This window comes from Chrysemys picta, chromosome 3 (assembly GCF_011386835.1).
Source record: "Chrysemys picta bellii isolate R12L10 chromosome 3, ASM1138683v2, whole genome shotgun sequence".
Lineage (NCBI taxonomy): Eukaryota > Metazoa > Chordata > Testudines > Emydidae > Chrysemys > Chrysemys picta.
In genome coordinates, this window is record NC_088793.1 from 115,187,127 (window position 1) to 115,199,673 (window position 12,547).

A 12,547-nucleotide genomic window follows, 5' to 3' on the forward strand; every position below is an offset into this window, starting at 1 on the left:
TATAAGAAGTTTTAAGCTCTTTTGTGCCACCCACTGAAATTAATTGCACGTGCACAACTACATATTTTGTGCATATAGCAGAGGCAATATTTTTTTTTTCAAGAAACTTATTTCTACATTCTTCAAGCGTCTAAAATCCGGCCCCTACAGGGCCTGAAAGATGGTGGGACTCATGGAGTTCTGCCAGCAGGCAGGCAGGGAGCAGGCTGCATAGAGTCTACATATGGGGGGTCTGCAGCCCCCTGAGCAAAATGCAGCTGTGCCCTTTTGGGGTTTCATTTGCAATAGCATTATATGAAAAAAAGCAAATTCTTCTTGGAAAATCCCACTAAACGTGTTACTGTAAGAGGCTTTGGCTGAGTTCCCCTGCTTGCTAACAAGGATTCCCAATTCAAATTAGATGCTTGGAACTATCACATGGCAGGTTTAAGCAGGGTTGTATAAATTTAGCAAGCCTGACATATAAGTACAGGAAGTCCCTGAAGCTTGCTGTACTTTTCTTGTAGCCCATATAAATCTCAGGCATTTGTCCTTGCTCAGGAAGGAAAATACTATGTAATCCAATTGCTCAGTTTTGCAGTTAATTGCTAATCAGAAAACATTTGAAAGTTTAAATTAGCTCATTACACTTGCTGGTATAATTTAATATTTAAAGGAAAACAACATGATTCTTTTTTAAAAGCCAATTTCAAACCAAGAAAAATACTCAGAAAATATTTTGGAGCTGAAAACAATGTGGAAGGTCTTTTAAAACTCAAACAGTTAGCTAGAGTTAAACTAGATAAGCTTAAATTCTGCTTAAGTCTAAACATATACTAACCCATAAACACACAACAGTATATCGTACAGAATTCATAACTTCAGTATTAGTCATTAGACAGCTGGTTACTAACATTAACTTAAAAACCAACCACAAAAAGTATGCACAAAAATGTGATATCAGCTGAATCTATCACCAGCTTATAGTTTTAATTAGCTGTTAATCATTCGCACAAAATGTCTACAGTCATATCTAAGCTCAAACAAACTAGAGTGGCAAAACACTGGAATTCCAACTCAAGAGGGAGAAAACAATGAGAAACAATTACTCCACCCATTTGGAGATACTTGAATTCTCAAAATCCAGGCAAATATATTGCAAGAACATAATGCAAGTGCACTATTTCATTCATACTTGAATGCTTCTGTTTGGGGAATAGTACCATGGGAAATGTTATGCATGCCCCTGAACATATTGTAAAATTCTTTCATCATCTAAAATAAATTAAATAGAGAAATGCAAAAAAAAAAAAAAAATTAGCTTGCAAAGTTCAGTAACTAACGAGTAGTTGAAAATGCCACATTTATGCTTCAGATTCAATACTTTTATCTTTACTGAAAAATAATTTTACAACTCACAAATTAGTTTGCACTAAAAATATTGTGAAAAAATACAAGATGGAAAAAAATCCAGGAAGAATATTTGACAAAAAATAAAAATCTTACAATCCAACTATATACATTGTTCAAAACTAAGCTACAAAGATCTATCTGGCTACAGACATTTTAATAATATGTACATGAAGGATGAGCTTAGCACACATTACTGCTGGAAGTACTTTTACAGAGCCTCTCCGTATTTTTGACTTTTGGATGTAGCCAGGCCCCCTTGATTACACAAACAGCAGGTAGTAAATTACAACCCCATGGATCCTCTCACATGTTTACATGATCTTGTATTAAAAACAGTAGTAAAATCAGGTCTATGGTTTCATTCAGCCTAATTTAACCACCTACTAGTAGTGGTCAGGCTGTTTTCAGTTAAGACAAACATTTGAGGATCCCAGAATTATAGCAATACAACAAAGCACATCATGATTTCCTAACACTCATCAACAACACTAAAATTCTGGGCAGAAAAAAAAAAGTTTTTCGGTAAGGCAGCATGCCTATGGATTAATATTATGACAACTAGTTCCTCAGCAAGCTATAACAAATTCCAAAGAAATGCATAAGAAAAGTAAATAGCTGCCTGCCTTGTGACATCGCAATTGCAGTCTGGGAGGTCTGAATCCACACTGCAGTCCTCTGCCATCCTCACAGCACATAAATCCTCTCCTACCACCATGAAACTTGCCAGTACTAAAACCAAGAACTTGCAGTCCAAAAGCTTGTAGCCCAGCAGACTGTGATACAGGCAAGCTTGCCTTTGCGAGTACCGTATAAAAATGCTCACATTCCAAACAAATGTTAGTAGACCCGGCCTGCTAACATGAGACTAAGCGGGGACAAGTGGTCATGTTTCTAAATAAAACTTACATTCATCAACATGCGCCAGGCTTGATCTCCTGGAATGTAGGCCATGAGTGTCAGGAAGGGGGGGGGGGGGAGGCGAAGACCTTCAGTTATAAACTTAACTGCCCAAGAAAAGTCCTGTGTAAAGCATGCAGCCACACACTACTCTTTTACTGTGCACATATGCAGCTGGCCTATTTATCATAATGGACAATTCGTAGGGAGAAAACTTTCCAAACATGAGAGGCCAGAAATGGGAAATCACTGTAGTAGAGAGGCAGCTGTCTTTCTGGGGAGTTCTCCCTTCTCCTCCCCTCCCTTCCACAGAAGGAGTCAGAGGGTGGTGAAGAAAAAGTGAAAAGGAAATATGCTGCTGAAAAAGAAAATAGGCCAGAAGGAATATTTAAAATTATTACCCCAAATGGCATGAAAAATTAATTTTCTGACTGAAATATTTTCTCCAGGAAGAACAACTTGCTGTAAACAACAGAACATAACATTTTAGCCTGTTCAGAGGTTAAAGTCAAGAGTCTTTAATACAAGAGATGTCATTTAAAAACACAAATAAAATGTTATGTAGCCAAAATATATTATATTCTTATTCATCTTCTGAAACAAACAAACATACTATGAGTCTGCGTTCCTAAGAGAGACAAAGTGGGTGAGCTCTGTGTAGTTTGAAAGCTTTGCTATTTCACCAAATGAAGTTGGTTCAATAAAAGATATTTCCTCACCCACCTTGTTTCTCTAATATTGTGGACCATCACACTACGACTCTGTATTCTATTTTCCTGTAAATAGGTATTTCCCATTGGAGGATGGCAGCTGAAAACAAACCAATAAGCACATTCGAGCAAAAGATGGCCTTGGCTTGACAGAGAGAGCAGCAACATGGAGAATGTGTGCCCAGAGTTAATATTAATATTGTCAAGGATCCAGAATGCAGAATTTGCACTCTAATGTCAGCAGTGCCAAAAATAAGCTGCATTTTCCAGCTGAATGTATGAAGATAGTAACATACTCTGATATACCAAATTTCATCCAATGTATTTTACAAACTGGTTTTTGAGATGTGGGCCTCTTTCCCTAGGAACTGGTCTTAGATCACAAGCTCATTTCAAACAGATTAACCAACAGACATTAGATAAGTCACAACCCACTTGGGCCAGAGACGAATTGGCACAAGCTCTCTATTCCTTCAGCAATCTTTTGAGCCATTCACTACTCCAAGTTTAGCCACATGATATACAAACTTCACATAGGGATCCCTTCACTCACAATTCAAATGCAACCAGCTCTGTGTGATAAGGGGCAACACTAAATTTATTAGGTAAGAAAGTATCCAACGGAAACTGACTGGGAAATAGAGGGAAATCTGTAATCACACAAATTAATCTATGGCGAGGACTATCACTCTGTACTTGAGGAAAATGGCATGGGAAGTTCAACAAGTGTATAACAATTCAGTTTTACAGCTCAGCTGAAAAGACCACTGAGAAATAGAATCCTGAGACCCTGATCACTCTCCCAAGGTATAACACTAATCCGTAACAGACAGATATCTAGAAGTACACTTTGCCATCTGCATATACCATTGCTTCTCGCTGGAAACCTCTTAAAGCTTGGCCTGGGCACAGTTATGTTTAAACATTAGAAATGCCTTCAAGAGAAAAGTATAGAATTAAGGTAAGTAACTGTTTTGCTTAAGACCCGGTGAGACACCACATCCTCTGAAACCAACAGACTTTTAGTCCGTAAGAAATGTCACTTCCTGAATAATGTTACATTAAAACAAAAGACAGCCACCTTCATCTTAAAAGAGCTGTACCCCTTAATGGCTTTGCCACTGTGAAATTCACTGACTCCCCACACTCACAGAATTCTGAGGAGGAATGTTGTAGTACTGGGGTCAGGGAAGTGACCAAACATATTTACAGAACCTACTGGATAAAGAAAGAAATGTAAAAGGAATTGCTGCAAATAGGACACTGGGAATTGGTATAGATAGAAATATCTTTCAAGTTACGGAAACTCAAACAACATGTTGAACATCCTTTATACTGCAGAATACAGACACAATAGCCAAAGCTATGGAAAAATGATTGTCTATTAGCTGGAGAGTAGTTGCATGACAGCTCAGAATGGACATTAGAAATTTAAACGAATATTCTTCATGAACTAACCGAGAATCGCATGTGCACAGTATATACTTCTGTAGATAACCTACTGCAAACAACTTTTTTTTTTTTGCAAGCTACTAGGCCCAATGTTTACATTATTTTCTCTCTCTCCCTCTTCACTAATCTAAAAACAGATAGAAAAATTAAACCACCTGCCATAAACTGTCCTTTGGGTAGGATTTTTAAAAGTGATTCACTTAGCACCCTTTGTGCTGCCCTTTAAAGAAAACTAAAGATTTAAGTCTTGCTTTAGGTACCCCCTTTCAACTTAAAATGACCACCCTTGACCAGAAGACACTACACTTCTGACTACAGCCAGTCTTGGTCACTCTAATAGATACTGGTTTTGAACTTCCTGAAGCAGATACAGTGGATCAGGAAGGATAAGTTCAACCAAGCATGTAGGCTGAGAGCAATTACAGATCACAGTTAAGTGGACGGAGTGGGTGGAGACAGGTAAGAAAAAGTTCTGAGTCCTTCCTTGAGCTAGGAACTCAGCTGCCTTATGAATTCCAATAGAGGATTCTATTCCATGAAATGTTTAAAAACAAAGCAGCTGTTTTTACCTGGCTGCAATCAGATCCAGAAGGTGTTGCCATCTATCATTGACCTTGCCAAGTTTATATTCGATTTCTGATGCTTTGCTCTCATGACTGGCTTTGGCAAGACGCTCTCCCATTTGCTGGAGCTGGATTTTATTCTCTTGGGCCATGGCAATTTCATCTTGATAATCCTAGATGGCAAAGAGGAATCACAGAGATCAAGAAGCTTATTCAGAACACATTCAGCTCAGCGCTGCTGGAAGAACTAGAATAAACATAAGCAGTGTCTAATACTAAGTTGGAAATAGTTTGGTGAATGAACAAATCCTTGTAAACACCACCACCATATAAACATAAATAATCAAAAGAAAGAAAAATATTTTGCAAATGCATGTATAATAATTCATAAGTGGTTTACGGACACTTGTGATCAGGCATTTAGTAAAGCATTCACCTTTCTTGGTGATGTATTTATTTGGGGGTATTTCTTTGTATTTTGAGAAATCCACTTCAAGAAGCACAGGGAAAAGGCACATAATTAGAGAAAAACATTGACAAAAATTCTCATTGGAACATACAAACTGCCATATATTGGATCAGACCAGTGGCCCATTTAATACAGTGTTCTGTCTATAACACAGGTGGTACCAGATTATTCAAGTTCTGATAACCCAGAAAGAGAAGAAGAAAAGCTGCACATAACAGTATTTAAACATATAAAACCAAAAGAACTTTACCTTCTTGAGTTTCTCTATCATCTCTTCAATGAGGATGTCTCCATTTTGAGAGACCTTACTCTCCATTTGTGTCAGCCACTCACAGAGCTCCTTGTTCTTCTCACTGAAGACTGCCCACTCATTCAGTCTCTCATTCACCTGCTGCCGACGCAAGGAGATCTTGTAATGTTTACAGAGGGAGTCAATAAAAGAGAGAACAGTTAGTAGATGAGAACACACTAATTCTCAGAGGTAAATTCTCAGCCCTGCAAAGAGTTTTAGCTACCTGGCTGCCATTAAGGTAAATGGGAGTTGTGCTACAAAAATCTTGCATGACTCATTATAAATTCAAGGTTAGCATTAATCTCAGGATGCCGGTAGCCAGATCCTGTGGCACATGGGGAAGAGTATACTCTAAATATAATTTGCTTCATGATAAGATACAAACCTGTGGTCTTTAATTCAGGTTTCCATAGCACAGTTAAAAAATAGCCCTTTCCTTGTGTTTAGAGTCAATATTTTCATTTATTAAGAATTACAATGTACATTGATACTTTTGTTTCTTTATTTGGAAGTACAAACCCCAACAGAGACAGACTGTTTAGCACAAAATAGATGCTTGACCCTTAGAACAATGACATTTTTAAGACTGCAAACCAAATGGATGTCCAGGAGGATGCATACATGGTATGGGCAAACTATAAACAATTGGTATGTAAATTGTATCTGCAAAATGTGTGCACGGGTGAGATAGGCAGCACTCATAAACCAAGAAATTGCAAATGCATGTGCAATTCCATGCTTGTGTCCACATGCACATATTTTGTGAGTGCCTCTAATTTTGCAACATTGGTACTCCGTGACCAGAGAGTCCCAAGGGCTAAAGAATGCTATGACAGAAATGAACAGGCGATAAGTGCAGACTGAAACAGAGAACAAAGCAACAGCATACACAGGAAATGGAGGCTTGTCACACGTCACTTGAAAAGTAAGAGACTGCTGTATATTTAAGAAATTAGAAGAACGATATTTCCATCTCAAACTGTGAATTACAAGACATTTGGGCAAATATGAAGAGGACTTGAAAGAATATTAAACACAGTATTCACAGTAAACTAATCTCTCCTGTCAAAATTTCTGATAATTGCATGGCTACAATGTAATGGCATCCTACTTACTACAGCTTCTTCCTCCTCATCTGAAATATGAGTTGCTTCTGACTCTACATCAGCTCCACTGATCATATGAGCATTGCACCTGCTCTTTCGTATACAACTTACTGCTCTTCTAACTGAAGCTTTTGATTTTTAAAGTCAGATACAAATGACAGCACATTTCCTTTTGTGGTAACACCCAACTACTGAACAAGAAAAAAAAAAGCCTCATTCATTTGGTTACATCCTGGAAGGTTAAATATGTAAATAACAGACTAAAAAGCAACAGAGAGTCCTGTGGCACCTTTAAGACTTCGTGGGTGAATGCCCACTTCTTCGGATGCATCCGAAGAAGTGGGCATTCACCCACGAAAGCTTATGCTCCAATACATCTGTTAGTCTTATAGGTGCCACAGGACTCTCTGTTGCTTTTTACAGATCCAGACTAACACGGCTACCCCTCTGATACATAACAGACTAAGACAGAGGTCAGCAACCTTTCAGAAGTGGTGTGTCAAGTCTTCATTTATTCACTCTAATTTAAGGTTTCGTGTGCCAGTAATACAATTTAATGTTTTTAGAAGGTCTCTTTCTATAAGTCTAGAATATATAATTAAACTATTGTTGTATGTAAAGTAAACAAGGTTTTTAAAATGTTTAAGAAGCTTCATTTAAAATTAAATTAAAATGCAGAGCCCCCCGGACCGGTGGCCAGGACCCAGGCAGTGAGAGTGCCTCTGAAAATCAGCTTGTGTGCCGCCTTCGGCACGCGTGCCATAGGTTGCCTACCCCTCGACTAAGACCTCCAATCTTTAATCAGCCCTCCCCTTTAGCATGAAAGGTGTGTAGCAGGAATCTGGGAAAACCAATCAGAGTCTATATGGAAAAGGTCTTGTAGTCCATTCACCAACATGCAGCCAGTTCAACTTCTGCTTTGTTTCATGAGAGTTTATGATGCATGAAAGCTTTTCACCCGTGAATGCTGCTTAATTGTCTCTCTCATGACCCTGTCAACTTCATTCAAAAGACAGGAAAAGCATCCTCCAGTCTGAGTGCCCAACTGGAATTCTACAGGTTTCCAAAACTAAGTCTATTCCTTTGATACCTTTTAATGTTTATCCTACAGGACAGATTTGTTTGCACCATACCATAATGAGAAAGGATATCACGTCACTGGCACAATGTAACTATGTTTTGCTGATCTACAATGTTTGTTTGTTTGTCTTTTGAAAGTGAAATGGTTCTTCACTGCTCGATACATTTTGGAGTACACAAGTAAAATCAGGGCAATCTGGAAAATTTGGGATAGGTGGCAACTTTAAATCTGGAGCCAGGATTTCTAAGCATAAGCAGCAACTATAAAATGCACTGGGAGCACTGTGTATTTATCTCCCACATGGTGCCAAGGAATTAAGCGGGCAGCCAAGCCAAAGAGAATGAGAAATGTGTAGTCTTTTTTTTAAACACAAGGAAAAGTGTATCAACAGAGTACAAGGTATAGTGGATTTTTTCTCACATCAGACTATCTTGTCCCCACCTCCCTCAAGCCAATGATGCTGTTCTGTTTCTTCTGTATTCCTGTGGGCCAATTATGCCATAAGTTTAACATTATCTTTAATATAGTTTTTTCTGAGTTTGTTTATACCCTGGCTCAGTGAAGTGATCATTTACAGGAAATCTTGAAATATTAGTGGTAACTAAAGCAAATACTTGAAGATACACTGGACTGTTATTAATCTTAGCTCCACAGAGAAGCAAAGTTTTTAAAAGGAAATGTTCTGCTATTATAATAAAATACATAATCCTGCTTTCTTTCTTTTGTTGGTCTTGGCATGGCCATTGCTTTCAATGGACATTTCACCAGAAAAGTTGGTCTCCAGGAATGTAAGGATGAACCCGTTTAGAGATTGCAGACACATACTGTACACATCCTTTAACTATTAGGTTAGTCACAATTTCCTTCCAGCAATCTTCTTGGTTATTGTTCCATTTCATGGGCAGACTTTTGGTTATTCCACTCTAAGTTTGCTATTAAGTGAGTGATCACTTTAAGGTTACATCTGCTAACTCCTGAATTTTAGTGGGTATTTTCTCCACTCTTTTGTTTTAAATATCTGTAAATCAGTATGGCTGAAAATATTTCCCACCTTGCCCCACCGTCAAAAGTGTGTGTTGTTCCTCTGGATAAAGCTTGCATTTGACATGCCAAATTCTACTTCCTTAGCTCTACCTCTGCATTAGGAGACTGATGAAATTATACCTTACAAATGGATGAGTCTCAGTTCAAATTCAAATGCCAGTTTGTCATCCAGCTGGTACCTGTCTGTTCTAACAGTTGCTAACCACATTCAGCTGTCCCTATGCCCCTTTCATGTGCATAATCACATCCAAGTTCAGTGTCACATTTACCTGGTGGCACAGCTCCTCCCATTGCCTGTGCAGCAGCTCAATGCGCTCGTTGAGGATTGAGATATCATCAGCACTGATGTAGGTAGCTAGAGTCTCCTTCAGCAGTGTCAGATGCGCAAGGTCATCCGTCCACCCTTCAACAGCATTTTCTAGCTCCTGGTTTAAAAAAAAATGCATGAGAAAAAAAATCAAGCTCTTTATGCTACTAGAGGTTTGGCAATAGTTGTATTATACAAAGTTATGTTTACTTGTTAACCATAGGCCCTAACATTGAAGTCCTATTGTATCAAGCAAACCAAGTCTGTTAACAGAGCCAATGTTTAGATGGAGAGTTACAACTATATTTAATAGTATTATTTATAATTGCTGTCTTACACGTGGTCTTTTTTTTTTTTTCAGAGTTAGAAGGGAGGTCCCATTGGTAGTAAAACTGATACAGCAAGATACATCAGCCCTTAAACAAGTTGAAATGGGTCTAAACTAAAATCCCAGAGTCTAACTTCTCCAAAGTTCAGGGCTATCTGGACTCAAGATTTTGGTTTGGGCCCATCCCTTTGCAGTCTGCAGCATGTTTACCCTCTGATTTTAAGAAAGGAAGAATGAGATTGGGATTCCCAGTTTGTTTCTAAATTGCAGCTAATGCAGGATAAAAGTTTGTGACATACAATTATCCTGAGCAGGAGTAAAGAGCATCGAAATTACACGGTTTTAAATCTGTGAACTTTTACTTGTCTCATCTGAAAGAATCATGCAGTAAGAACTTCTAAACTTAAAAGAACCACCAATACTTAGCACTTTTATAGCTCTTTATGGGCCTAATTCTGATCCAATTTACTTTGGTTTTACATTGACGTAACCTAATTTACACCAATGTGAGATTAAAGACAGGCCCTATATCTTCCTACTGCTGTACAAACATTAATCAGTGCTGTGCAAACACTATCTAACGAACAGATGCACACACAAAATGTGCATGCAGACACAGGCAGGAAATTGCACATGCAGTAATTATGGGCTGCTGGTGTATATAGTCAGTAATGCCAAGGCTTATAATGGCTAAAGATGCTCCAAGACAAGCAAATTGCAGATCAGATGGTGCTCAACAGAGTGCTGTACCTTGCAACGAATCTGCTCTGTATGCAGCTCATCGTGGTGATCGGGCAATGGCTGAGAAAGCTTTTTCTTGAAGGATCTTAGTTTCTCCAGGGAGTCTGCTATGCCCTTTTCACATTTTTCCCAGTCCTGAAAGAAGAACAATTATGATTAGACTTTATTCCAGATGAAGGGGAGGGGGGAGGGGAGAGGGGAGAGAGTGGAAAGAGGCTCATCATCCTGAATCACTCAAGCTGACTAAATAATCATGGGATCATAGGACTGGAAGCCACCTCGAGAGGTCATCTAGTCCAGTCCCCTGCACTCATGGCACCAATATCAACAAGCGGTGAGGATATTTGCATAATAGGATGTCTCCATAAGCCCTTTTAATATAATATTCAAGTCTCAGAGTCTGGATGGCATGCACCAGTAGAGCATATTGTCTATTGTGCTGTACTCCAGTGCTAGCAGCAGGAAAAACTAAACCTCTTCTATTGCCACAGAGTTCTCAAGGTCTGATTTTGACCTTGCAATGTTGCTTCTCTCTGCCAAAAAGGGTTCCATGCGTCCCTTAGGAATGACTTCATTAGGCAACCCATTGTACTTTGAAGAAGTAATCCCATTCAGTCTACTAAAATCCTAGTAGACAACAGCTGACATACATAAATACTGCAGGAATTGACCAGACTAAAGAACTCAGAGGAGTACAACTATACGTTTCTTTTGCAGAATGTCAGTTGTATGATACTAGAGAGGCCAGGACTTAGCTTCACAAATTCCTTTTTATGATAGCAGATAAAAGTGGGGGGGGGGGGAGGGGAAACAGTTAAGAATACAGGGAACACCCCATCTGATTTCTCCCTTGAAGTGGTAAGATTCTATTTCTATACAATTTTTTTGGGTGCGAGTTTCAGCATAAGAAAGAGTTTTGCTGTCATATTAGCTTTCAAAAATAAAACAAAGACTTTGCAGTCACAGACTACAAGTTTCCTTCTGATTAAAGATTTTCGACCATCTTCAGATGATGTAGTAAGCAAGAGGAAGGCAAATGCATCATTCCATCAAAAAGCACAGACCCAGTTAACATTTCAATATCAGGGCTATTTCTAAATATCACATAATGAATAAACTAGATACATGCTCTGTAAAGTTGCATGTGCAAGTTGTTGAATGCATTAGACCTTGCTGGTTTCAACAGTGAAATGCATGAAAAAGAATGCCTTGTGAGTTTATGTGGATGGATTTTACTTGCAGTGCCACTTGTTTATAGCTGTTTAGCCAAAATTTCTCATAAGTGGCATAAGTCGTCGTCATGCATGTATTTTTACTGGAGTTTTTGATGCACACTTTTACCTATCTAAAGATTCAAGTTTTGAAATGTAAGGCACCACTCATCTTCAATAAGAACTTCCATTGCCACTGCTGACATTTCTGTTGTCTTAATGAGGGCATAACTATGGTGGATAAACATCAATGATTTTTGTATTCAGATTAATTTTTTATTTAAATCATAATAAGTTTTTCTTTTAAAAAATGAACTGGTTTAAAATGAAATCTGAATTTAATACAAAATACATTAAGGCCTAAACTTATCATAATCTCGTAAAACATTTAAATAAAAAAATTGTTTTGTATGTATAATTAAATCCCAGTTACCATCTTAATGCAGATTGACACAAATCATGAGCAAAAGTTAATTATCTAGTAAATAAGCAATATATTACTCAGTATTTTCTTACATACTAAAATGTACAATTAATAAGAATCTGAAAATATTACATTATATGATTACTTAAATAAATGTATATAGTTATAGCAGACCTTCCAATTTGTGGTACTGTCTTTTCCCCTGGGGTGCAACAAGGGACCCAGGTACCTGAAATTAATGTGAGCTGGCACTAGGCTGTTCGTACAACTCTCATTCTAAGTTTCTTCCCCTTCTCCATGTGTGAATGTCATGTTACATATTTTTGCTTGATCACAGGGATTTCAGAATCCATTAGACTTCCCTAACTACCAGGAAGACTTCAAGTGCATGACACTTCCAGACCTGGTAAGGGATTTGATGACATAGCGGCAAAGTTTGTGGAAGTTGGGTATGGAGGAAGGAGGCTGGAAAGAGAGAATTATTTATTTGAGCTTTTACAAAACATACATGGTTTGGCTCTCTTGAACTA

General features: G+C 38.2%; 1 protein-coding gene across 23 annotated transcripts in view; it reads right to left on the minus strand.

Annotated features, from left to right (window-relative positions):
- The window catches only part of SYNE1 (spectrin repeat containing nuclear envelope protein 1), a 488,794-nt gene that overhangs the window by 40,759 nt on the left and 435,488 nt on the right, over positions 1-12,547 (minus strand). For 22 of the 23 annotated variants that reach the window (XR_010599728.1, XR_002889944.3, XR_010599727.1 and 19 more), the window contains 4 exons: positions 10,392-10,517; positions 9,276-9,431; positions 5,734-5,892; positions 5,021-5,187 (listed from right to left, as the gene is read on the minus strand). Coding sequence is in view for 20 of the 23 variants with exons in the window: in XM_065588833.1 (XP_065444905.1) it covers positions 5,021-5,187; positions 5,734-5,892; positions 9,276-9,431; positions 10,392-10,517 (608 nt within the window). In the remaining 3 variants the exon portion in view is untranslated. Of the gene's footprint in view, positions 1-2,015; positions 2,196-5,020; positions 5,188-5,733; positions 5,893-9,275; positions 9,432-10,391; positions 10,518-12,547 lie in introns of those variants that run through there. The other variant, XM_024112512.3, reaches the window with a different exon arrangement.